General features: G+C 42.6%; 1 protein-coding gene across 5 annotated transcripts in view; it reads right to left on the bottom strand.

Annotated features, from left to right (window-relative positions):
• Positions 1-89: 89 nt before the first annotated feature.
• Positions 90-27758, bottom strand: part of LOC144683022 (dachshund homolog 1-like) — a 551253-nt gene continuing 523584 nt past the window's right edge. For all 5 annotated transcript variants that reach the window (XM_078546003.1, XM_078546005.1, XM_078546002.1 and 2 more), the window contains 4 exons: positions 25973-26120; positions 25663-25806; positions 25289-25357; positions 90-3362 (listed from right to left, as the gene is read on the bottom strand). In XM_078546003.1, the coding sequence (XP_078402129.1) occupies positions 3325-3362; positions 25289-25357; positions 25663-25806; positions 25973-26120 (399 nt within the window). In that variant the 3' untranslated portion in view covers positions 90-3324. The remainder of the gene's footprint in view (positions 3363-25288; positions 25358-25662; positions 25807-25972; positions 26121-27758) is intronic.

Raw genomic sequence — 27758 nt, 5'->3', positions numbered from 1 at the left:
GTTCAGCCATGGCACATATCTTTAAACGTGCCGGAGAAGTTGTCTGAGGGCTCGGTGGAAGGAAACAATAAGTTTGTGGACATCATATGGAGATTTCAGACAATTTTATTAGCAGATTGTTGAAAAGAAAGAAAATTAAATACAATACAGTAAACGTGGTTCTCACATTTAAACCAGGCTCAAATAACTAAGCTACCATAGAAAAATCTTGATTTCTTGCATTATGATGTAAAAACAGATTTTTTTTGTACAGATTTTGTACAACAAAATTCGTAATAACCTTTTTTTTTAGAAAACTTTAAATATATAGATAAAAATAGACAATTTTCGTATGTCTTAGTTGAAGATGAGTGTGTTCTGTTCCAAGGGCTTGCATAGAGCACAAATGTGGTTATAATACAGGATAGCTAAACATTAAAATGCTTGAGATAAAAAGTATATAAACAATAACGGGAAAATGTATTGTATTGAGAGTCAATGAACAGAGTTTAATAAACAACAGAACCGGGGGTAATTAAAAAAAGACTACAGCACAAACCTTCTTATGACTTTTTTCCTTGAAAACTTGCAATAATATTCTAAAATATTCTTTCCTTTGAAACCTTCTCTAGTAATTGGGTTCCTATAAGCTTCCTTTTTATCCTTTTCACTTCTGTTTTCAAAACCAAAGTATTTGGCATCTCAAACAGCTCAACAAAAGATGATAGGCTATTAACCATCAAAGTGCCAGCCACTTGTGTCATGTGCCAACTGGAATGTGGGAATGTCTGATTTAGATTGGCAGAATATGGTTTGTCTAATGTCTTGACAGTAGCATGTTAACTGTTGAAATGCGAGTCACCACAATTGCACTAAATCTATGAGAGAATGGAAAATGTCCGGATTGGTAATTGTCCCAGGGTGATCTACGTTAAAGTAAAGACTCTATGCAAGAAGCTGAGGAACAACAAATGCTCGGTAAGAGTTTTAATATTTTTTCTCTCGTCTTAAAAGAAAGATCGCATGGACAATTAAGTTTGCTTTCCTTACCAGAATGCACGTCAAGACAGCTGTTAACCCTTTCAAGACCATCGCTGCTAGAAAAACAAGGGGCACCCTTTCTCATTCTCCCTTTTGCAACTCTTGAGATGCTATGTCTGATGAGTCGTGGGAGGGCAAGGGAAAACTGGTATCCCTTCACTTGCCAGATAATGCCTTCAATCATTACATGGGTGCTAAGCTTGCACATCACCTTTTCTTTCAGATATCTGTCATCTCATAATCACCACCTGAATACAAAGCCTCGTGCTGACTTATTTGTATATTCAAAGGATATCTTGCTTCCAAGGTTTCAGGATCTGGTTAATTCAGAAATGCCATTTCAAAAATCTAGATGCCCTGTTTCCATGTGGAAAACAAGCTGTTGTCAGGTTCTTAGCAACTTTGGTCATTTTTTTTTCTTTCCTGTACTGCTGCATAATCTTCTATTTCTGAGCTGTGATTTCAAGTTCAATACATCTCTTCTTATTCTTACGCCATTGCTAAAAAAAGAAAAATGCTTGGCGGATGCAACCAGATTTCACAAGGCCAGTCAAATAGATCCTTTGGCAAGGGAAAGATATTTTTTTAATCAATTTGTGAACTTGAAAGAATTCTGAAGGCCCTGTAACACCTATCAGCTCGTCTGATCTGATGGTTCAAAGTTCACCAATGACCAAGAAAAATGACAAGGTACAATACTGTACAGTTTGACTTATTCCCTTTGCACTGTGGTCAACAGTGGCCGTTTGTTTTTTCTTTGCAAAGACAGTCTTTTCAGGGTTAGCATGGCAGTGAACAAAGGCAAAATGAAGAGAAAAAGCTACACTAGCAAATTAGCACGGTGTTGGAGTTTACTTCCAATTATTTGCACAAAGGTGAACACACAGTTTATCAAAGACAGTGATAATTACACATAACCATCCTTCCCTATTACACAGGGAGAGTACAGACTTTTAACTCACCACTCAGCTAGGTTTTTTTCAACTGTTACATCAAGTGTTGCAAAGTTCCTATTTTTTTTTGAAGAGTAACGCCTCAAGGTGACGCAAAAATAATAATTAAAAAAAAATGAGAAACATTTCTGTGGCGTTTTGATCCAACTCACTGCAACCGCCACAAATCTTAATTAATATCATCAGTTCTGTATCAGAGAGTTAGAGACAGGCTCTCCTCACATGAGTGGCAGGCAGAGAGGAACTTTCGACCCACCGTGCTGATTTTGCAGAGGCGCACAGCAGACGCCAAGGATCCCGATCAGTAATACTGTGACTTGAGAACAAATATTTACATGCCTGCATGCTTTGTTAATGAGCTTCATCACAAAAAATTGCAGTTTCTGGAACAAATAGAGTGACAAAACATATCAGCATCTAAATTTCAAAAGTAGTGTAGTTTTATTCTCTAATAATCTACTGCATACACATTACTCCCTGTGTCATATATACACACGACCAGTAGTTTGGCTGAAAGAAGCAAACAGTATTCACAGATATATGTCAGGGTGGAGTGCACAAATATATATTTTTTGTGACTTTTAAAACAACTTACATTCACTTTTGTTTACTGTGTGTTTTTTATTTTAATTTTGCTTCCTAAAGCTGAGAAATCTCAATGCCAGTTTTATCTTCCATTAGTCTTGCCTGAATACGCAATGTGGCTTTCTCTCTTTCCCCAGTTGAAACACGCATCTGCACAACAGTGATGTAGTGTTTGCTTTTTAATAACCTCTCAGTTCTATCAGTTAAATTCCTTTTGAGTTCAGGAAAGAAACGTTCGGAAGCTTTCTTGCTGGGTTGAAACACAGCAATGATAAGAATAAAAAGAGAGAGAGGGGGGGGAATAACAAACATTAAAAAGAAAAGTTTGTTCGCTTCTTTTTGACTACTGGTGAGTATTTTTTTTTTTGCGTGATGTGCTTAACATTGTACTTGTCAGCACTGGTCATAATTTAGTCCAAAAGGAAAAGCACAAAGCTCATGTTTGAGCCGTTTATTCACGTATGCCTGCCAGCAGTGACCTCCTGAATGTAGTCACTATTTGAGTTTGGTTGTTTCTAGTTCAGCAACAGTGTCTGCTTCAGAGTTCTTCCATCGAAGTCAGTTGCCGTGAGAGGACTCTCGTCGTAATACATCAAACATTTCATGGATGACACAGTAACAGTTATGCAGACTGGGTAAAGCTGTCTCGAAAGCGCAGTTAACCCGCTTGTTCGTAGAGGACAGTATTTTGTCTTTTTTTTTTACATTGTTTCTTTCGTGTTCCTAATTGTCTTTTTGTGTCATGCGGCGTGTTACTGCAGTTATCTCAGTACATGACAGATGACTTCAGATACATCCTTCCATCTGAAAAAAAGAAACACAAACTGGTGACCTAAATTTAATCAACAATATATGGACCCAGTTTCAGAGCTTATAAAGTGTTACTCTATGTAGACCAACAAATGGGGGAGAATTTCCAGCAGCGACCTCCACCCTTTTGAATATATCTGCTGACAGAGGCTTGCAGGGTTTCCTAATTTTCACTAATTTGGGATAGATTCTTTAGAGTTCAAGTATACACTTATAGGCCCAATGGTGATAATGGAGAAGATTCAATGGCATCAGCAACAATGGGCCAGATTTGAAATCTGTGCGAGTGGGTGGGTTTCGAATGGGTTAAAATCAGCCCCATGGGTCAGAGACGGCTAAATGCGGTCAGGGTTCCTGCTCCTGACCACTGTTCAATGAGCTGGGCAGGAAGGTGTTTGTAGCTGTCCATCAGGTCAGGGCACGTTTGAGCTTAGCTGTGATGTCTTGGTCGTAATGGCATGGCCAAGCAATCTGCCAAAACTCACAGGCATTGAAATAGAGTTGATTGCGGTTAGGGGCAGGTATCTGTGGAACTCCAACCCAGTGTAAATCAATGTCTTCAATGATGAAGAATTTTGGGAACTGCGGTGGAAGGGAGGGGTGGGAGAGAAAGGTGAAAATAAAAGCTGTCAACAGGATTGTATTGTAGCTTGATGCTAGAAGGCACAGACCAAGGTAGAAAACTGCCACATGAGAAGGAGAGGAGAAGCTGTCAGCTTCTTCCCTGATCTGACTGAAATATGGGACCTGCCTGACAAGTTTAACTGAAGCCGACTCTACAGCAGCTCTGAAGAAGTCATACGGACTCGAAACGTTAACTCTGTCTCTCTCTCTTCACAGATGCTGTCAGACCTGCTGAGTTTTTCCAGCAATTTGTGTTTCCGTGTTGAGTCTATACCGAGGTCCATGGGAGAAGGAAGATCAGAGAGGAAACAGACCTTGACAGCTGGCACCACACAAGTAATTACAAAGTGGAAGAGCTTTCTCTTCATCACTGGGCACGACCTATTGTTACAGTAAAGATGTTTAAAACTGCACTGTGTTCCAAAAATAAAATGATTTTTTTTCTCCCCGGAGTGGTAATTGTTTTGTGCTGTACAGGGCTGCAACACCCCATAATAAGCAGAGTCGATTTTGCATTGAAGGCAAGGACATTCCTTCAAATTCTCGACAGTAAATACATAAGTGATGGTAAATCTTTTTGAGAATTGTAGAATAATATAGTAGGCAGGGGTACACAACGAGGGTAATTTGGCTCATCACATCTGTGCCAGCTCTCCGGAAGACTAGCTGATTAGTCCGACACTCCTGCCCTTTCCCCATAGCTCTGCAATTTCTTTCCTCTTTATAAGTGCAACTAGAAATAAGTTTTGTTGACAATCAAACCTCTATCATGGTTTATGGTACATCAGGATACCTTGATTGTTTTTTTTTGAGCATCATTTGACACCACATCAATCTGTTATTCTCAATCAGTGTTACTATTTCAGCGTTCAAGTACAGAATAAACTGCTTTATCTAAAAGTATTTGAATATTTAGAAGGACTACTGCGGAAATGCATTTACTGATAGATTTGTAAGACGCTCCACTCCAGAATAGTGAGGTTTAATCTGCTGTCGCTGGGTCCTGTATTAAAGCTAATGTACCCTCTATCAGCATGTTTGCATAATGCTCCTAACAGATGGATGAATGTATCTTGCCTTTAAGGTGTCAAGTATAAAATATATCCCACCTGTCATGACTAGAACAGATAAGGCCCTTTAGCTTTTTACATTAGAATTTCAGTCATATCAGGGTTTACAGCCATCCAGCGTGAAATAAAAGCAGGTACTCGCTGAAAAAAAAGTACCTTATAAGCTGAATTTCCAGCTTTTTAACCAATGGCTTCTTTCTGGGAGCTTTTCTTTTTACACAACATTGCATCACAAATTGCTTCGCAAGAGCAGCTGACAAACAAAGTTTGACACGAAGCACATATAGAGAATTTCGGACAGGTGACCAAAAAAAAAAGGGTAGGTTTTTAAGGGGCATCTTAAAAGAAAAGAGAGGTGGAGAAGCAGAGAATCTTAGGGAGAGAACTCCAGCTGTTGGGGCCCAAGCAGCTGAAGGCATGTCCGCCAATGGTGAAGTGATAGAAATTGTATGGGGGGGGTGGGGGGGATGCGCAAGAGGTCAGAGTTAACTAGTGTCTTTCGCTAACACCTGGAATGGAAGATGCGTTCTGCCCATTTGAAAGATCAGGCCTACGTGCTGGTCTGAACGCATATGACCTCACTTGTCCTACAGCCTTTTACAGCATCTATTAGGCCTAGCATGACTCATTTTAATGTATTCGAAAGCTGTGGCTTGTTTTTAAATGCTACTGTGCCTAGAAGGGGGGAAAAAAAGAAGCATAATTCATTTCACAGTCAGGCTTTAACCTGATGGGCTAATCGTTTTTTTTATATAAAGGAACACAAAAGAAGTTGATGACAAACAAGTGGTAATGTTCCATCAGGCGCTGATAACACAGCCGGGAGAAGTCAAAATAAAAAGCAAACAAACATCAGGGAGCATATGTTACAAATTCCTAATCCCTTTTATTTAGATTACTTAAAACAGGAAGCAGCTAATTAGAGATGAGCAGGATTGTAAAAACAAATTTTGTGTTTGCTTTTAAGCCATTAGGAATTTTAGATAGAGACATAGACAGGAAGGCACAAAAGAGTGCTCTGGAATTAGGCAGGAAACGTAGCAAATGGGGGTGTAACTTTTAGCATGGGAAAATGTTTAAGAATTATGTCACAGCAGGGAGCCACCCCAAAGTTTAATGTCTCCGTCAAGATTACATTTGACACCGAAAGTATGTTGCAAACTTTATAAATAGCGAGTCAAAGGACATGTCAGTGAACAGTGCACGATGAATAGCTGGCCCAGTTTTTTTTAATGAGCATTTTCTCTTACCTTGCGAGTTTGGCTACTGTTGTTGCACCTTTTGTCAACAAAATCTAAGCAATTCCAGGAAAAGACAGCAGTAAGACTAATTAAAGTAGTTTGCCGTAAGCCTCCAAGGCATTGCATTCTTGTGATTTTTTTAAAAATTCAAGCACCAGTGCAGAGATGCTGTACAAAATTCATTAAAGGGTGAGACGATCCTTTGAAAAATAAAATGGGGCGTGACCCAACGAATCTCACTGCACACTTGAACAATAAATGCGGTTCTCTTGAATGACTCGTGAACTGATTGTGGAGACCATTGTTTTACAGTAGCAAAATCAAAATTGCATTTTTATTGCATAAGACAGCAAATCTGCTCGGCGTATTGAGGATTGCATTTCGCTATTTCGTAACATTGCCAGGTAGCAAACTCGAAATTGGGTATCAAGTGATCCACTTGTTAACCGATAGCACTGCACAAGGTTTAAAACTAAATGCTCTTTTCCTGGTTGGAATAAATTTCTATTCTCGAGGAAAGTACCAGAAAAAGAACAGCACACGAAGCCTGCTCACAATTTATGGCAGGACTTATTTCTTGTGTGATAGATGGATGGGGGATGGCACCGAATGATCATGAAATCAAAATTTAGCCTAAATGGTGGAAATAATCTAAAATCAAAACAAGAAAGTATTTTGAAATCGAAACTGAAGGGGAGGTTTAACTCTGCCTTGATGAGTGGCCGGACACTCATCTTGACTGAATGGTTTCTTTGTTGGACAATTCAGGTTCAGTTCGGGAGCTGGAGTTTTCTAAAAGGAGATACATCGCAGATTGTGCTCTTGGCGTGGAGTCTTACTTGACGAGAGTTAGGATTGGAGAGCAGTGATACCTCAATCCGCACAGATTCCTCAATCCACCCTGATTACTTAATCTGCTCCTTCGTTGAACAAGTCTGCACACTGGGAGCAGAGCCTCTGCCATTTTGCCCTAAAAGGTCAACGCCGTGTTAGCAAAAGTGGAGAACAACAATAGTTGCAGTCACCAAGAAATCAAATAAGGAAACAGGAGATGCTTCCTTATAATCTGTGAGAACAGCAAAGTCGCTATCACATGGAGTAATTGAGGTGCGTACAGTATAGATGCATTTAAGGGTAAGTCAGATAAGCAAGTGAAGAAGAAGGGAATGCTGGTAGATAGAGGGGAAAGAATGGAAGGAGGCTTGACTGGAACATTTTATGTGCTGCATATTATGTGTAATTCTGTGTGTTGATAAGAAACATTTACTTTCACACATCCAGACAGATACACAATGGCCTGAATTTCACACTCCCCTGCCAGCAGGTTTTTAGGCAGGGGGAGCGTGAAATTGAAGGACTGGGATTCCCTCTGGGTTCCCGCTTGTCCTGACCTCGCAGTGATTTTTACGCTGGGGTGGGCAAGGCCTCGGACGGGATGCCCACCCTTGCCCCAGTTGAGGCCCTTAAGTGGCCAATTACTGGCGGCTTAAAGGCCATTTCCTGCCCAGCCTCAAATTTTTAGGCTGGTGATAGGATTTACCTAGCATGGGGGAAAGCCTGAAAATGATCAGGCTTAGGCCTTGGGCAGGAAGTTAGGGTGGCCTCTATCAGAAGCCCCCTTCTGACTTCAGGCGCCGCCCACCCCCTTAAAGTCCGGTGGCTGCTGGACGCCCACCCCCTTCCACCGCGGCCTCTCCCAACACCCCAATCACCCACTTTCCACCCCCCAAGCCCTTCCCTACCCTCCCCACCCTGGGGCCCCCAAAACTTACCTTTCTGTCCGGTCCCAGGACTTGGGCTCTCGCATGTTGAAGAACTTCCTCTTCTGTCCACTGCAGCACCTGTCGCTACAGGGACTAGCGAGCTGACAGCCAATCAGATTGGCTGGTAGCTCTGGCGGGACTTCCTCCTGAGTGAGGGGCGGAAGACCTACCTGCAGCCAAGTGACGCGCATTCGAGCATGAAATGGTCTATAATGGGCGTTTTGGACAAGAGCTATCTAGGGCCTTGTTTAAGTACCTTTGATACCATTGTCAGTCAAGGTCTAGTATAGGAACAGGTCAATGAGTCCTTTAGTTAGCTCTTAGTGCAGAATTTTATAACTGAGGCCACACAATGCTTCCACAGTGTGTAATAGTGAGGTTATTTCACAGTTACACTACTCATACCACATTCTATTCACTAAGCTTTCAAACTGTTGCAGCTGGATTATAACGTGCGGTATACAAGTGGATGTGTGCATCCAAGTTATGCTCTGTTCAAGTAAAATGCCAAATGCAAAGTACGTGTATGGCTTTTAATTAATTTGATCCAAATTTTCTGAAAGATGAATTAGCCTTACAGAATGCTGTAACTCTTATAATTGAGTAATTAGTGATTAATGGAAATAGGCTCTCATTTATGCAACAGAAAAATGAGGCTGTCATTTCAGAAACAATGTAAGCTGTTCAATGGAGCCTTTACACAATAGATACTTTTACAAACCAAAGGTAGCTTTCATGACACACTTGTCCTACTATTTCAAAACACCTGCAGGCCAGAATCTGCGATACTTGAGCTCAGCATTGTTTCTGTGCTACTGTTTTGTAGCCTTTTGTCTCATTGTCCTGCGATGTGTGATATTGCGTTGCACAATCTTCTGTCACTGATGTGTCTTTTGTGGGCAGGGAAGAAGGTTGAAAACTTGCCAGGCAGAACAGTGACTAGGGCTGGAACCTTAAGCTACCACAACACCCAGTGACTGCCAGCACTTATGTCAGCCAGCCACGGGTGGGTGGGCTTTGTCTGTGCGGTTCCCGCTGTGGAGCTGAGGACTAACCATTATAGAAGTTAAGGCACTGGTGTAGCATGGAGCTGCGCTTAAACGAAGCAAGGTTTGGCGATGGAGCTATAACATATACAGAAAAGCAACAGGCAAAGTTTCATGCTGTTGGTTTGGAAGCGTGCAATGTAATGATGTAATCATGCTGATCCATCCGGCTAGACTGTGACAAAAATGATACAAGGCCTTCCCCGATCAGTCATTCTCTTTGCCAAGGTTCATTCTCACCATTATTTTAAATCATAGGCACATCACACTGAGTTGCTAAGCCCCCGTAAGATAACATTCTGTCACAGTCCCAAAGACTAATCCAAACTAAGCCAGTTCTCCAATCTGTCCTACTTCTTCCCATTGGCAGCAAAGAATCAGTGAACTTAACCTTGTGCCCATGCTTCACCATAGGTGGTTCTTTTGTTCACTTGGCCGCAGGCTGTTACTGGCTTTGCAAGCTACAACAGTGCCTGTTACTCCAGGTGTCTGAGGTACTGTCATGACCACAAGTGGGAAATTAGCGGTTAAGCGTAGAAAAATCCAGCGACTTTTGGGTAAGTTTACCAATTCCGTGCTCCCAAATCAGGAATGGCAAATCAGGGTTTCAATGCTGTCTTCTCATATCTAAAAATTTGGAATGAATTGAGCAAAGATTGATGAGGTGAAACCCTTCTTTCTTTGATGGCTGTAAAATGACTTTAGGCAGCCTCAACCCAATCCAAATCAGCATGCCCACCCCACCCCTCACCACCCCACCTCACCCCCCTACCCCCACCGGCACCCTATTACAAAACTGTCCATTATTCAGCACAAGTTGGCGCCAAATAATTTTAAAGTGGACCGTTTGGATGCAGTGTTGTAAAGGTGCAAACCATGGTTTATGGGAAATGGTGCACTGAAGCATGGAAGGGCAGAACTCCAAAGCAACTTTACACTCAGATTTGCCCAAAAATCGGTGGGGCTGGCAACAGTGGTGAAAATCCTGGCCTGTCTTTCCTAAGTGGAACAAAAAGAACTCCATTCCTGTACAAGGGCTGAATTTCAGTCTGCCTTAGTTAGAGGAATCTAAAAAATAATCCCACCACTCAGTTCTCTCTCGCAATAGCAGCTCATCTTCCTCTGTTTCAATGCTCATTCACTGTCCCCTTATAAGCTATGCAGGAAATGTGAGAGAATGTGGGGTTAAAAAGAAACTTTGACCTGCCAACATGGGCGTTAAATATCATGTCATCAGACCAGAACAGATTTTCAGGTTCAAATACCCAGAATCAAAGTGTTAATTGTTTGGTATTTTGAACTCAAGATTGAGGTGCTCTACACCCAAATGAAAATGATAGAGAGGGCATTAATGTGCTGTAATTAAAAATGTATAATTCCCACTATTAGAATCACGTTCTGATTTTGATAGTGCCATATATTCTTATAATATTATTAATAATCACATCGCATCTGCCATATCATAGATTTAGAGCTAAGACATTAGAGTTTGCCCACCTTAACATCTTGGGCTAATTTCCCCCAACCTAAAGTTGGGAATTATTATGGCAGGCGCTTATGTTGAACTCTGGGATAAATCTGCACATTTCAATTTTATCGAAATGTTTAGAAGATACAATCGCAGTTCATCAAAAAATTTTTAGCATAGCTTTTCATAAATAATGTGAGATAGAATTATTGAAATATTTATCTATGGAGCTTAAAAGGTAGAAATTAATACTTGCAAAATTATCAGGTGAATCATTTGTCGATGTTTTCTGCCCTTTAAACGGGCTAACATATCTGTTAAAATACCGACAGTGGAGTGTTGTAGCAATATATTTAGCATGTATCCACTGATATTACTATTATTTGGGGAGATGGTGGCATAGTGGCAATGTTGCTGGACTAGTAATCCAGAGACCCAGGCTAATGCTCTGGTGACATGGGTTCACATCCCATCATGGCAGCTGGTGGAATTTGAATTCAGTAAATAAATCTGGAATTGAAACCTAGTCTCAATGATGGTGACCATAAAAGTATCATTGCTTGTCACAAAAACCCCATCTGATTCACTAATTTTTTTTAGGGAGGGAAATTTGCCATCCTTACCTGGTCTGGCTGACATGTGACTCCAGGCCCACAGCAATGTGGTTGACTCTTAACTGCCCTCTGAAATAACCTAACAAGGTCAGTTCAAGGACAAATGCTGGCCTTGCCAACAATCCCATGAAAGAATTTAAAAAGATTACTGGCAGTAATTTCTAAACTTAAGTATGGGCTGTTTTGTTGATTGATCATTGTAGCTTTGCAAAAGAAATATGTGTTTTGAATGTTACTGTGTTCCTTATATTTTTTTATTCACTTATAGCTGGCTAGGCCAGCATTTATTGCCCATCCCTAATTGCCTTTGAGAAGGTGGTGGTGAGTTGCCTTCTTGAACTGCTGTAGGCCATGTGGTGTAGGTACACCCACAGTGCTGTTAGGGAAGGAATTCCAGGATTTTGACCCAGTGGTTATCTTAAATACATTTAAATGCATGTATCTAGCTCAGCTGGCTAGAGTGAGGTGCAAAATGATGCCAACAGCGCAGGTTCAATTCCTATACCAGCTATGGCAATTCATGGAGGCCCTGTCTCGGCGCCTTGCGCCATGCTTTCAGAGTGGCACCCCTCAAGCTACAAGTAGCCAAAATGTCTCTCTCTAATGGAGAGAGATGCCTATGCTCCTTTGGGACTATGGCTAGATACATACAGGCCATGTTGGAGGCTTGAAGTAGTATGGAAGGACAATAGACTATAATGAGTTGCTCCCTATCTCTGTAACTTCCAGCAGCCCCAACCCTCCAAGATCTCTATGTTCCTTAATTTTGGCCTCTTTTGCAACTGATTTTCTCCGCTCCTCCATTGGTTGCTATGCCTGAAGCTACTGAGGCATTAAACTCAGAAATTCCCTTCCCTAAATCACTCCATGACTCTTTCCCCCTTTAAGACACCCCTTAAAACCTAACTCTTTGATCAAGTTTTTGGTCACCTGTCCTAATATCTCCTTGTATGGCTCTGTGTCAAATGATATGATAATACTCCCTTGAAGTATCTTGGGATGTTGAAGAAGCTATATAAATATGAGTTGTTGTTGTTGTTGAATGACTTATGCTTATTGCTGATTTTCTCATCTGCTAATGGAAGAAATTACAATTGAGAAAAGTACTGTGGAGTAATGGTGTGTTCCATCTTTGAGATTATAGAGCGGGATGAGGGGTATCTGGGAGTCAAGCAGAGGCTAAATGAATAGTACCATACAAAAGCACATCCCTAGGTTAGCCATGAAAAAGTCTGATACTAGGCAAAAATGATCTTTCCTTCCCACATTCAACCTTTGTAAACTTGAGGTCACCCAAAACTCTGCTGCCTGTGTCCTTGTATGCACCAGGTCCTGTCAACCCATCATTGCTGTGCTCGGTGACATACACTGGCTCCCGATTAAACAATGCCTCGATTTTTAAATTCTCATCATGGTTTTCATATCCCTCCGTGGCCTCGCTCCTCCTCCCTCCCAAAGAGCCTTCCATCTCTCTAACCCTCTTTTCTCCTTTAAGAAACTTCTTAAAACCTACCCATGTGACCAAGATTTTGCTTGTCAGTGCTACTGTCTTCTCCTGTGTCTCAATGTCAAATTTTGTTTTATGACGCTCTTGTGAAGTGCCATGGGGCGCTTTATTTCTTAAGGCTATATAAATGAAAGTTGTCAATGTTGTCTAGAGAGAGAAAGCTGCGCCAGGAAAGACCAGGAGGAACCTGACAAATAATAGGCATGAAAATGGGTCTATGTGACTCTCTTTCCTATCATTTTCACACAACAACTTTTATCAAGGCATTAAAAGCTCACAGTTGTCTACCTGGCATTTTCAGTCCCACAGAGTAAATTGACTGAAAAATATCATAACTTGCAGATAGTTTTTTTTTTTCACAGCCCACAGGGAAAGGGAAAAGTCTATGAGAGTTTCAGGATAGCAGTCCAAACAGGAGTGTAGGTTAATATTATTTTCTTCAAAGCTGAATGAAAGTCTATGCTGGAGAAAGGTGCTGAAGCTGTGCCGCTCCCCGATACTAAGACTGCAGCAAATCATTATCATACATTAAGCTTTTCCCACTGCTCCTCGTGTTTGTTTGAAAGGAAGAAAATGGTCAGCATCAAATATTTCACTGCACCCCCGAATAGCAGAATCCACTCATTTGTAAATGTCACCAGCTTCCACAAGGTTAGCACTGTCAGAGGGAAAAGAAGAGTCCCAGCTTGAATCATTGCAGGGACCTCCTTCATGGAAGAGCTTAATACACTTTCAATAGCTTAAAATAGTCTATGGAGGCCAATTAAAAGGGATACTTGCCGGGTTCTAAGTTTAAAAAAAAATTAATTATTTGTAATATGAATTGTAACGCCATTTAATTAGTCAAACCCAGCTCTGAGCTGCAGTTGGTCTCTCTTACCTTTCCCACCAATGTTTCACAATAAAGTTCAAGCTGTGTGTTATGCAACAGGGGAGAAATTTACTGGGGCCTGGGTAAATTTAGAAACAATTTGGAATAGACAGAGTGAGAGAGACAGAGAGAGAGAGAGAAAGAGAATGCTGCATGATCTATTAAGCATCCTCTGCAAATATATGAGGGAACGCTCATGTGCAGTATTCAGTTGAATAAAATCATTTACAATTTTGCTGTTCTCAGTGCTATTCGTGAAAAAAAAAATGAGAACAGAACCAGGGCCATTGAATGCTGTAAATATTCTTTAAAGAAAGAATAAATATTCAATTAGATGTTGAATAAAACAAAAAAAAATGGTTTTGGCCTCTTTCAGCATAAAATACCTTTGAAAGATTAATTAATACATGCACATTATGCAAATTAGACACATGCAAATATTTTATGAAGACAATTAAGGGAGGCATTAATTACTGCCTTTTTGCTTCAATGAGATTTGTTCTTTTTTTCCCCTCTGCAGTTAACCCTTTAAGTGATGAGTCCTTTAATTGGGTGCGTGACCAAAGCGAGGAAAGCATCCCCCACTCAAATGTTAAAAAAAAAAACAATCGGCTCTGTTAAAATAATGCGAATACATATACATTTATATAATGTAGATCTATTCCAGGTGCTGTGGGGAAGATCAACAGAATTTTCTGACACAATGCACTGCCAGTAATTAAGAGCCTGGAAGTGAATTTGCACTCATTCTTGGAAATGATTCAACTTCTGCAAAAGCAATTAATTTGCTTTGCCTGTGCTAATATAGTGGAATTATAAAGCATGACACAAGACAAATAGAAATAATTAGTTCCCCAAAATGATGTTCTCATTAATGCAGTTTTAACAGTGCAAAAACATTATTGCACTGGGTCTATGTTCTGTCCCCTGTCACAGTGACCGTGATAAAGTAGTACACGTCTAAATTAAGAGTCCTTATTGGCGGTGTCATATTTTTAATACATTTCTAAAGGTTCGAGGTCACTGCTATATAGAGTTTGTAAAACAGCCTGCAGCCCAGGCCTGTTAGTATGGGACAATGCTCAGCAATTAATGTGCAAGGCACAGATGTAAATCCTTATCTAACAGCAACCTTTACACTATAGAATATTGCTGTTTTCTTTCATCCTTTCTGCTAACGCTGACGATAAATTGCACCTTCTGTTTTTGTACGTCCAAACTTGCCGGCAATCGATTACACGGGTCTGGTGAATTGTTGAGCACCAAAATGGCAGTGCCAAAACAAAAAGGAGAAAGGGTAATAAGTGTGTGATGTTTGGTTCCTGTGCATTGTGTGGTAATCTGTAAAGGGGGGGTTTGAACATTTTATTAAAAGAAAACAATGGGAGGTTTACTGGTCTCAGTTTCAATTCAGGCATATTTACACGGCTTATTTTACGCAGGAGGGCTTTTGGAGTCCTAAGCATAAGGAAACACCAGCTTAGAAGCCTTAGACCACATATTAACTGTGCAGTGTAGCTTTAATTAACTGCGGTAACAAAACCCTGTTGCCTGATAAAAATTCTGTGTTACTACTGTCAAGCAAGACAAAAGAGAGGAATAAAATCCTAAAAGGAGTTACTACTTGTTCCGTCGGCTCCCATTAGAGGGGATTGCATTACATTTTATTCCACAGGCCCCTGTAAATTGCTGGGTAAGATTATCAATAGTAAACTTCCTCAAAAAAAACTTACATTTTCAGTTTGATGTACACAGACCTCTACTATTTTTTTTTAAAGTGTGTTGTCAAGTGTCCCACTTGCTTCAGAAACCATGTTAAAGCCACAGTTGTAAATTTGTTTGCTATCAATTTACACTTGGACTTCAACCAAATTCTCATATGGAAAGAGTGTGAGATTATTCGCTCCGAATCCCCAGCACTGAGTGAAATCTGTTAGCCCAGGGATCGAAACTGTGCTCCCGATCGAAAGACTGATGCGTTAGCCTGGTGAGAATTTTTCCTTTTTTGAAAGAAAACACTTGCATTTATATAGCAACTTTCAACAACCTCGGGGTGTCTCAAAGCACTTGGCAAACAATGTGTGCATGTCTTTGGAGTTCAGTCACTGTTGTACTGGAGGAAACAAAGCAGCCAATTCATACACAGCATGCTCCCACAAACAATGATGTGATAATGACTTGATAGTCTGTTTCAGTGAATTTGGTTGAGGAATAAATATTTGTCAAGAAAGATACGAAGGGGCACCTGCCCTCCCCTGCTCTACTTTAAATCATGTAAGGAGAATTTTGACATTTATTTAAGTAGGCAGATGGAGCCTTTGACAGTGCTCCTTCCGTACTGCATTGGAGCGCCAGTCTGGAAAATGTAGCTAATTGTTTGGCTGGGTCTGACTCCAAAGGTGAATTTAACTTTCATTGGGAAGCAACTAACTTGCCAGCCTTGTAAGGAAACAATGCCTTAAGAGACAGTGGGCATATGTATCAGCCTTGGCTCAGTGCACTCTCTACTCTGAGTCAGAAGGTTTTGGGGTTCAAGCCCCATTCTAGAGTCTTAAGAGCACAAACCCCTTCTCTGCAAAGGCATTGACTCATGTTGGAATACAATCAGCAGGTATCTGAGTCAAAGGACGAATGTTCTGCTCTCGCTGCTGGTGGGCTTGGGGGCAGGAAGGTGGATGGTGGCATACCAGAATCCTGCCACCTTCTCGCCTCCTCCAGAATTAAGCTCTGGGTGGGGAAGGCCCATGGTCGACCTTCCCGCCTCGCTGCCTATTGAGAGCCTCAAGTGGCCAATTAATGACCACTTAAGGGGACTCATCCCGCTGCTACTGGGTATCAATACCCGATCGAGGGACTTGGCATTGGGAAGGAGAGAGGAGGGTGGTGGCTGAAAACCACCCTACGCTTGCTGCTGACCCCCCCTACACCCCTCTCCTAGTGACCCCCATCCTATGAAACTCCTCCCCACCCCACAATACTTACCTGTGGCCTGGGTCAGTCTGTGACACTGGGACCCCAGTGGGTGTTTTTCCTGCAGCAGCCACTGCCTCCTCTGTGGCGCTGCTGAGCACAAAAACGGCTGGCCTCTGATTGGCCGGCAGTTCTCAGTGGGTGAGACATCCACCCCCAGGGTTTTGATTCCATGGGAAGGCCCACTGCTGGCCCCACCACTGCCTGATTGGCTTGTGGTTCAGCGTGCCTTCCCAAAAAGAGGCAGCACGGGTCTCTCACTGGCTCTCCAGCTGCCAGGCGAGACCCCTGACGCCCCAACAAGATTCTGCCCAAGGTGTCATTCTTGATGCGAGAGGAGGGGGAAGGAATTGGTCCAGCTCTGCCCAAGTTTGGGAAACAAATCAGCTCGAAACACTTCAAGGGGCCCTGAAAAATCTCCAACCTCAGATTGGTTGCATGATTTTTCAGGCACCTCTGGTGGCCACCTAAAGCAGGTAATGGACATCTTACTTTATTTATCAATATGCTAGATGGTGGCACTGCTGAACAGGCCAAAGCTTAATGCCCATCCCTGATGGCGGACCCTTTCTTGGAATGTCGCAACACACCTGGTGAAGGTACTTCTACAATTAACGCTGTTAATTATGGAGTTTCAGGAATTCGATCTGGCGCTGATGAAGGAACAGAAATCCATGTGCCCAAATCACAATGCTGGATGACTTGAAGGGGGAACTGAGCATCAAAGCTTCTGGCTGGTGGAGATCATGGCTTTGAACGCTGCTGCTGAAGAAGCTTTTGTGAGTTGCCGCAGTGCTTTCAGTAGTTGGTGCACACCGTAGCTACAGCAACCAGGCGGTGGAGGGAGTTCAAGCCAGTGGATGGGTTGCTAATCAAGAAATGAGTGTCCGGATTTTTGACCAGTTGGCCAATTAGTGTTCATGGTGGGTGCTCATCCATTTAAGGACGGCCAGAACCATTTTCTCTGTGGAAAAGTATCTGATGTCCATGAAATGATGCTCTCGACATCCCAATGGATATTGGCAACCCAACATTGTAGTAATGAACCTATACATAATCACTAAAGTTACAACCGTATTTCACTAGCAGAAAACATCTATCTAAATATAATTAGCAGTCTTAGACCAGGAAACTCTCCCGACTGTAATAACATTCAAAACTCGCAACAAGACCACAAATGACCCAAATAAACATTTTCTATTAAGTTAGCCGTGCCAAATGAGTCTAATATCCCACTGACAGATATAAAAATGCACAAAATAGTTCCTTTCACTGCTTAGATTTTGGAAGGGGCTTAATCGACGCGAAGCACGCACCATAAAGACTGCCGAATCAAATCACGTGCAATGTTTTTAACCGTGCAATCTGGAACCACCAGCTATGACTAAACAAGCCAACAATGTCAACAATCTGTATTACACATTACTTTTGGCTGCCATTTTGCTTCCTCAATAAGGTCAGGCTATACAGCCAGAAGTATCATCAGAGACAAATTAAAAAAGACACAATTCTGAAAAAAAAGATTGATAATCATATCTGTGGAATTAGTTATTGTCATAAATGTGTGAAAGTGGAGCTCCGGGTGGTGCAATAGGTCAGTGGCCTTTCATCTCTGGGATTTGGGTTCAAACATGGTCCGAATTGAGGTTATAGGTTGGTAGTGCCCCCAAACTAATTCCTAGTGATCACGGATCACGGGCCAACAGCACAACAAACACCGCTAATTTATTCATTAAGTCAGTGAGATTCATTTCAGATATGGAAAACTTGCTACACTGGTGGATTTGGGGATGAAGTATATTGTTAGGATAAAGTGAGAACTCATAATAACCCATGTCCCCTCACCCACCCCCATGGCCCCTTAAAAGCCCCTATGCCAACTTAGAGGATCATGCCCCCCTCCCCCAGTACCCACTGCCCAAAGTGAAGGTTTCGTACAACGCTGTGTTTTACCTCACTTCCAAGTGTTTGATACAGGTATGGATGAAATGCACTAATGTGCTTTACTTTACATAGATTGCTGACAGTAATGCAACTAAATGTGTGAAATTAAGTTCCCTCTATATATCGTAAACCTTCTCATTGGGGTTTGGGGCTTCTGACCAGGGTTGGAAATGTCACCTGTGTGTGAGAGAGTATTCCTTAACAACCCAATTCACATGACAGCCAGGCAATAAATTAACATATATTGGGTGCCATAAATAATAGAAAGGGAATAAACAGATTTAATGCTTCTGGCATTGAAACCACTAAGTAACAATGCTGACCTAAGTCTTGATGCAATGGGTAGAATTTAATGCCCATTTGAAAAATTTCAGGCATCAGGACTATTTCAGAGTCCTGACCCCACACGGGTCAGATGTGTTGCTGACAGTTGGAATCTTCCTGGAGGTGGCCAATTAGGGAGGCCCCCACCACATTTGCTGTCCAATTAAGGATGGGTGGGTTCCTGAGGCAGGAGACCCAACTGGAGAGCCCACAGCTGCCCCACCAACTGATGTGGGCACTGCTGAGGCAGGGAGGAGAGTGTGAGGGCACCTCAAATGGAGGCACCCCCGAAAACCTAATTAATATTTGGAAAAACTGGATATTTCACAGGATGGGTTTTCAAGACTTGGTCGTCATGAGCAACATCACTGGAGGTTTAGCTGTGTATTAAAAATGATCTAACATGGAACCAACAATCTGCTTCCTAAAGGCAACTACAAATGAACAAGTACAAATGAAAAAGGCTGTGGGAGCAACTTTATCATGGTCACATTCTTGAATGCGTTTCTCTGACACAGAGAGGTGGATTTTACTGGGCACCCAACCAGGAGAAGGACGCCTGCCCTGCAGCCATTTAACAGTCAGTTGATAGACTGCAGGCAGGATTTCTTTCCCCCAGGCACAGGAAATCCCGCCTCAGAGAGCTGTTAGCCAATCAGATTCCAGCAGCTCTCCAGTACCAGCTATGCCGGTGCTGCATTTGGGCAATGAGGAGACTGGCCGCTTGGCGTGGGTCTCTCTCGCTGCTGGTTAAATCCCAGCGGTGGCAGGATGAGGCTTTTAAGTGGGAATTGATTGGCCCTTTAGGGGTATGCCAGAGACCAGGATTGGAGGAGCATGAGGATCTCAGAGGGTCTTGGGGCTGGAGGAGGTTACAGTGAGAGGAAGGGGGTGGCGGGGGGTTGGAGGAGGTTACTGTGAGAGGGAAGGAGTGGTGGAGGGTTGGAGGAGGTTACTGTGAGAGGGAGGGAGTGGCAGAGGGTTGGAGGAGGTTACTGTGAGAGGGAGGGGGTGGTGGAGGGTTGGAGGAGGTTACTGTGGGAGGGAGGGAGTGACGGAAGGTTGGAGGAGATTACTGAGAGGTAGGGGGTGGTGGAGGGTTGGAGGAGGTTACTGTGAGAGGGAGGGAGTGGTGGAGGGTTGGAGGAGGTTACTGTGAGAGGGAGGAAGTGACGGAAGGTTGGAGGAGGTTACTGTGAGAAGGAGGGGGTGTCAGAGGGTTGGAGGAGGTTACTGTGAGAGGGAGGGAGTGGTGGAGGGTTGGAGGAGTTTACTGTGAGAGGGAGGGAGTGACGGAAGGTTGGAGGAGGTTACTGTGAGAGGGAGGGGGTGGCAGAGAGTTGGAGGAGGTTACTGTGAGAGGGAGGGAGTGGTGGGTATTTTGAGGAGATGACTGTGATAGGAGGGGGGTGGGGGTTGGAGGAGGTTACTGCGATAGGGAGGGGGATGCGGGTTGGAGGAGGTGACTGTGAGAGGGTGAAGGGGTGGGGGTGTTGGAGGAAGTTACTGTGATAGGGAGGGGTGGGGCCATGAAGGAATTTGAAATCAAGGACGAGAATGTTTAAAATATCAGGGTGTTGCCAGACCAGCAGCCTCTGTAAGTCAGTGAGCACGGAGATGATGGGTAAATGGGATTTGGTGCAAGATAGGATACAGGCCAAAGGGAAGAAAGATTTGCATTTATGTAGCGGCCTAAAGATGCCCCAAAGCGCTTTACCGAGAATGAAATACTTTGGAAGTGCAGTCACTGTTGTAATGTAGGAAACATGGCAGCCAATTTGTGCACAGCAAGCTCCCACAAACAGCAATGTGGTAATGACCTCATAACCCGAATTCTTTTTTAGCACTGTTAGTCAAGTGATAAATTTTGGAGGACAGCAGAGTTTTGGATCAAGGTTCCAGAGGGTGCATCCAGGGGGTTACTGGGGATAAACAAAGGCGTGGGTGAGGGCAGCCGTGGAAAATAAGCTTGAGCAGGGGCTGAGTCTGGCGACGCGACAACAAGTGGTCGGAGAGATAGAGATCGACAGAAAGAAAGGTAGATAGATAGGAAGATAAATAAAGAGATAATGGGAAGCTAAACTGCAATGCCTCGGCAGGGGGGGCGGTGGTGGGGTTACTGGTTGAGCTGAAAATCTACCCCTTCGACACAATTCAAAATGATCGCACCTTTATTTGATTGAGCCTGAATTAGCTGAGTTAAATGGTGTATATCAAATTGTGCCGGCTCTTCAAACATCTCAGTTAATTGAAAGTAAAAGGAGAGACTAGCCCAACTGCTGGCTGCCTCGAACTCAGTCACTGTGGATACAATGGTAATAAAAATTGACATCATTGTCAGCCTGCAACAAAGCATTTCCACCTCAGCTTTGATTTATAGATACCCCGGGGGCAGTATATAAAACACTTTGCACCTGCACTCTCCTTTCTTGCCTCTTGGCATCAGTTACAGCTCATCACCATACTGATCTCACCTTCCCTTGAAAGGTGACATTATAATACAAAGATTCTTTTCCCCCCCATGAAAATGAATGATGGGTAACAAATGGATCAAAGGTGTCAGAATAAGTGGAGCTGAGATGACATTAAAGGAATACATTTGTGATAATGTTATCCTGGGAATGAAATAAAGTGAAGACGGTCAAGAGGGGAGGTGGATGGAGGAAGCGGGGAGTGTCAGGCGGTGATTTTTTTTTTCCAAACTGAAGTGGTTAAAATGTAGAATGCTGACAATTAGATAAATGCTTTTGACATGCAAAGCATGGGCAGGGCCATGCAAAAGCAGCATTCACAGGCCAATTGCAACTTTTAAGGTAAATATTTTGTATTGTCATGTAATTGGAATAGTGCCGGCCAATCTTTTTAAATCATTCCTTCGCACTAATTAGAAAATTGCACCACAAAGCTGCCGGATAGAGAAATATTGCAAGCCCAAAATTTCTCTGTGCCTCACCCAGTGATTATACCATGATTACAGCCACCAGAATCTGCAAAGTCAGTGCTGAAGGGTATTAAAAAGGTGGGTGAATGCACCAGCACAGTTACAAACAATGAATATTGAGGGACATTGGACAATAGTAACAGGAGTAGGCCATTCAGCCCCTCAAGTCTGTTTCTGTCAATCAGATTGTGGCTGCTCTGTAGCTCAGCTCCATTCCAGCCTGGAAGTGAGGTGGAGGCAGGTTCAAATGAGGCATTCACGAGGGCATTGGATGATTATTTAAATAGAAACAATATGCAGGGTTATGGGGAAAAGGCAGGAGATTGGCACTAAGTTAAAATGCTCAGAGAGCCAGTGCAGACATGATAGGCCAAATGGCCTCCTCCTACACCGATCAATTCTGTGACTCTGTGATGCACCTGTCCTTGTCAGCCGTGGCTCAGCTAGTGGCATTCGTACTCTGAGTCACAAGGTTCCGGGTTCAAGTCCCACTCCAGGACTTGAGCACAAAAATCTAGGTGGACAATCCAGTACTGTACAATGCAGTACAATATTGTACTCTAATACGATCTTTTGGAAGGGACATTAAACCGGGGCCCTGTCTGCTCTCTCAGGTGGGTTCCCATCGCACTATTCAAAGAAGGGCAGGGGAGTTATCCTCAGGGTCTGGGCCAATATTTATCCCTCAATCAACATCACAAAAACAGATTGTCTGGCCATTATCACATTGCTTTTTGTGGGAGTTTTCTGCGTGCAAATTGATTGACCCATTCCTATATTAGAACTACACTTCAAAAGTACTTCATTGGCTGTAAAGCACATAGGGATGTCCTAAGATTGTGGAAGACATTATACGAATGGAAGTCTTTCTTCCTGTTCTTTGTTTCATATCTGTTGATACCCATACCTAACAAAAATCTACTTATTCAGTCTTGAAAATTTCACTTTGCATCACTGGCAAATGTTAGGCCCACGTTGGCAGAAGGTTTGGTCACCAGAGCAGCCGTTCAAGAATGCAGCTCACCACCACCTTCTCAAAGGCAATTAGGGATGGGCAATAAATGCTGGCCTTGCCAGCGACGCCCACATCCCATAAAATAATTTTTAAAAATTGGGCCAGGGCAGTTTAAGGCTAGTTTAAGATGAAAGAAGAAACAACATATCATGCCTTTTACAATCTCAAAGTCAATCATTCATTGAAATATGTTTGAAGTTTAGCCACTGTTGTAATACAGCACCCAATCTATACACAGCAAGGTCCCACAAACAGCAATGATATTTATCTATTTTAGCGGTGTTGGTTGGTGGAAAAATGTTGGGAAATCTGGTAGGGAGAATTCTTCATCATTCTTCTTTGGACACTGCCATGGCATCTTTTAAGTCAACCTGAGAAAGTGTACAAGGCCTCAGTCTCAAATGGGAAAACAAAAAGCACCTCTCCTTGAGTACTATACCCGGGAGTCAATCTGGATTATGTGCCCAGGTCTCTGGGGGAATGCTTGGACCCACAACCTCCAGATTAAGGCGTTGCTACTGATCCAAGGCTGACACCAAGTGAACTGAACAGAAAAGTTGGCATCAAGATGGTAATTTCTGACTGCTTCTTGTGCCACGCACCAGATAGGTAAAGGGCAGTAAGATTAACACAAGCAACGTATGCCTGTAGGGTCTGGGTGCCTTTGCAGTAGCAGATGAGAGTCAAACTCTAGCTGACTCCACTTGGGTCTCAGCTGGCCTGAGGTAAGGGTCCCCTCCATTTCCAAAGGCCCCGTGTAGTAATTAATTTGTTAGTCACCTTCCTGTTCCTGAAGGAGCACTAAGGAGTAGGAGAATCTGACAGAAATGGTACTCTGTCCCAGGGCACCAAGGGAAAACATGGTACAAAAGAGTAGGATGGTTCACAGATCTGCATTAATTAATAAGTAGTCACAGGGATGGTATTTTTTATTCTCTATGGATAAATGCTAGGGAGAATAAACACACTTGTATTTATATAGCACCTTAGTAAAATATCTCAAGCCACTTCACAAGAGTGGTGTCAAACAAAACTTGACACTGAACCCTCGGTAAGGAGATATTAAGACATGTGACTGAAAGCTTGGATAAGAGGTAGGTTTTAAGGAGCAACCTTAAGGAGGAGAGAAGGGAGGCAAATAGGTAAAGGGAAGGTGTTCCAGGGCTCAGGGCCAAGGCAGCTAAAGGCACGGCTGCCAATGAGGAAGTAATTAAAACCACGGATGCCAAAAAGGCCAGAACTGAGCAAAGTGCAGATCGGAGTGTTGTAAAGCTGAAGGAGATTGCAGAGATTTTGGAAATGATGTTTGTTGTCTTGGTAACATTTGAATACAATTTACATACCGCTGTCATATATAGGTGGAATGCTTTGGCTACTGATCCTTAGGGACTAGAATGTAGCCCCGCCTTTCCCCAGACTACATACTCTTCCAGCTCAAACTGCGCAGCAAAATAACGCAAAATTCAGCCTTTCATGTCTGCTACAAAGACAACGAGGCAGATTTTAGAATTTGCCTGCTGGCTGGTAAACTTGTGAGTGAATAAACAGAATGAAAATCAGGTGAGTTTTATAAAGGCCTGGTAATCTGTCCTGCCAGATCATCGCCTACGAGGTGAAGATGAAAATCTACCCCAATCTGTCCGCACAGTTGAGTCGCCAGTTCTGAAGTTGGGACAGGCAGTGGGTGGGCTAAGCTACAAATGGAACGTTGTCCTCCATTATATCTAAAAGTTCAAAACAAATGAGTCCTTTGAACTAAAATGAAATTAACAAACTAGTCAACTGCAAGTTTGCCTCTACCTAATAAACAAACGCTGTGCCCCTCGGTGAGAGCGTGGATCAGCAAATTGAGTGCAGGCCCATGTTACATCACACCCAATTTTCCAGAACATCTTCAGCACACATGTGCCAGCTGCTCTTACGGGCAGAATTTTCTGGCCCCCGTTGTGGAGAGGGCGGGGCCGGAAAACTCAGCGAGCCAATCAAATGTCCATTCGCTGCAGCGGGACCGGAAGACCCCCTCCCCCAGGCAGGAGGGCCAGGAAATTCCGACCACGTTTCTGAGGCAAGGATTGGCTTGTAAATGGTGAGGAGAGTCAAGCATCAAACCATGAGATGATCAGAGGTGATCATTCAGGCAAGGGAAAATAAAACTATGAGGCCAAAGACACACAATTACAATCGCACACCTTATCACAGGTACCTTATTGAGTTTGAATTATTACATGGATTCTATGATCTGACTTCTCTAAACAGGCAAAGCTTCATGTGGCTTATAATTAACTTAAGTACATCCTTAATCCTAAAAAATCAAAAGAGTCCAATTGACTTTTAAAGAAAAGTTCTTTTTTTAAGATCTGGATCAATGCGCAGACTATGTGTAAACATTCAGACTAAGATTGACCTTGCCAAAGCGTGTTTTAATGTGGCCCAGCTGGAAACCTGCATGCTTGAATAACAAGCTGAAGCTAAGCAAAATGTATGGCACATGAGCCAGATTTATAACCATTGCTGTCAAGTACCTTGTATTGTCCTTTCAGCATCTGTTCGTCCAGTGCTGCGGTCAGCTTCCATCTCCTGGGTCACCGCATCTAACAACGGGAAAGATCAGAGCACCGAGTTCACTTTTCAAATTGGGTACCTGGACAGAATATGTTCTCGCCATTTATTTCACGTTGACGCATGGGACCAAGCGATTATTGTCATTATTTTATTTTTGAAATCTCAGTGAATTATACTGCTCGGTTTCTCCAGCTATCAATGCTTTAATCAGCCTGCTCTGCAATCTGAATGCAAAGTGACTAGAGCCTCTGTCAAAGTTTATTGTGCAATGATAAGTGACAAGAGCCCACATCCTTTCATGAGATTCAATCACAGGTCATTTACATGCACTTACCGTTCAGGACCCTAAGATTGTCTGCAGAGGCAGCTTGTTTTAACGCCTGCTCTGCTTGTTCTCGTCGCTTGGTTTCGAACTCAAGTGCTTCCTGTAATTTCCTCTTTGCTTTCTTTTCTTTCTTTAACCGTTTCTGAATTATTGCTGGAAGAGAGACACAGTAACAGGTTGGTGTCAATTTTTTTTTTGTATAGGAAGGCCATGTTGTTTCACCTTGTATTGCTTCCCTCTCTCTCTTTCTTTCTTTCTCTCTCTCTCTCTCTCTCTCTGTCAGGAGCACATGCAATGTTTCCGTCTTCTACTCACTCACCTCTGTTTTTCTGCTCCACAGCTAACTGCTTCTCCAAGCTTTCCCTCATCTCCCGCTCCCTGAACAATTCCATCTTCAACTCTGTCTTTTCATGTTGCACCTGCTTCTCCTGGGCCCTGGCGTTGTCTATGGCAACCTTCAGTAGCCCCTGTTCACACCAAGAAAATCAGAGAACAACAAAACGCCATTAGCAAATCATTCAAAGTGCCTGTGCCAGAAACCCAGGTTTAAGATCATGACAAGAAGCCTCAGCAAACGTCTTCTTGCATTGACAGCTTTTCGGAGCAACAAGAGGAATTAGTTCTGGCAGTTTTACTCTGTTTCCTGGTGGCTCTCGGAAAATTGAATTGAATTCAACAGCAATTTGCTTGTCTTGGTTTTAAAAGGCTACAAATTAATTCATGAAAATTCACACTTTTAAAAATAAAGTTTTTTTTTTCCCAGTTTTACATTATTAGGCAACACTGAACATTAGGAAGCTCTGCATTGCTATTTAATTGTGTTTTAATTCGTTCCCAGCAGCCATTTAGTCACCATTACCCCATGTTCCAACAGGCCACAAAAATATCCAGCTGATTATATTATAGGAAATAAAATATCTCCAATATGCTCCCCTTTTCTCCTCCCCGTCTCTCCTGAAAGTAGCTACTGATGTCTGGTGCAGTTCCATGGCTTCCAATGTCTCGCTAATTAGCTAATCTTTTACTTTCAATTAATGTGTGAGGCCAAAGAATGAGTTTTATTGAACATCATATGACAATGTTCAATGACCTCTCCATTAAACCCGGTCTTCCTCTCTCAATGTTTGGAAGCACGTCCTTGCCTCCCGGATAGTGATCGATGATATTGGCTTCATTACTCCGTTTCACTATTCAAAAGGCATTGAAGTCAACTGTGTCCCTCCCAAATCCCATTCTCCACCGCAGTAGAGAGCAAAGGGATAAGCTCAGGCCAAGAATTGAATCAGGTGTCAATTTGATCGATGTGACTCAGTGCCTTTTTGTGCAGCGCATTTACCCACGGAACCATATTTTGCTGAGTGGAACACTATCCGTCAACTCTAAGTTGTCCTGTAAGTTACAAACTATCCTGACTTGGACACATATGCAAGAGTTCCTTCACCGGCACTGAATATCCTGGAGTTCGTCATCCAATGCCATGGTGGGAGATGCCACTGGACAGCAGGGTTTCAAAGAGAAGGCCCTACATTAATGCTCAGTGCTACCAGGGATGGGCCATTAATGGTAGCTTTGTTGTCATCCCCCACATTCCACAAATTTAAAAAGATGATTCTTTCAAAAGATTCAACTTACAGAGAAGATGCACAGAAAGCTGTATCATTGAGTTGTATTTATGAACCAATTTCTAGGAACACCACATGCTCAATGTCCTTTTGTACTTTGAGTCACCTAGCTCAATGCAAAACAATTCTAGCAAAGCACCAGACATATGTTTCAGATGCATCAGGGGCTGCAACATATGAGCTGATACTTTTGGTCAGTATTTTGAAATTTTATTTTAAAGTAGTCATGTTTCCAGTAAATTATAACAAACTCGTAAATATACAGCTCCAATCATCACTTCCAGTAGGTGGCACTTGCTTCGCATTAAATTACTCTTGCATATGTCAAATTATAATAATAACAACTTTTCCCATCAGGTGAGGCAACTCTGAAAATATTTTTACACACACTGACTAGCTGTAGTAATGGCAAAGTTAAAAATTGATGGCTACAACAATCATCCACTTGAGAGAAAAAAAAAATACATTCAAGTGAACAACATT

Source organism: Cetorhinus maximus, chromosome 7, assembly GCF_964194155.1.
Source record: "Cetorhinus maximus chromosome 7, sCetMax3.hap1.1, whole genome shotgun sequence".
Classification (NCBI taxonomy): Eukaryota; Metazoa; Chordata; class Chondrichthyes; order Lamniformes; family Cetorhinidae; genus Cetorhinus; species Cetorhinus maximus.
The sequence above is the reverse complement of the archived record's forward strand: the minus strand, read 5'-3'. Positions and strand labels throughout refer to the sequence as shown.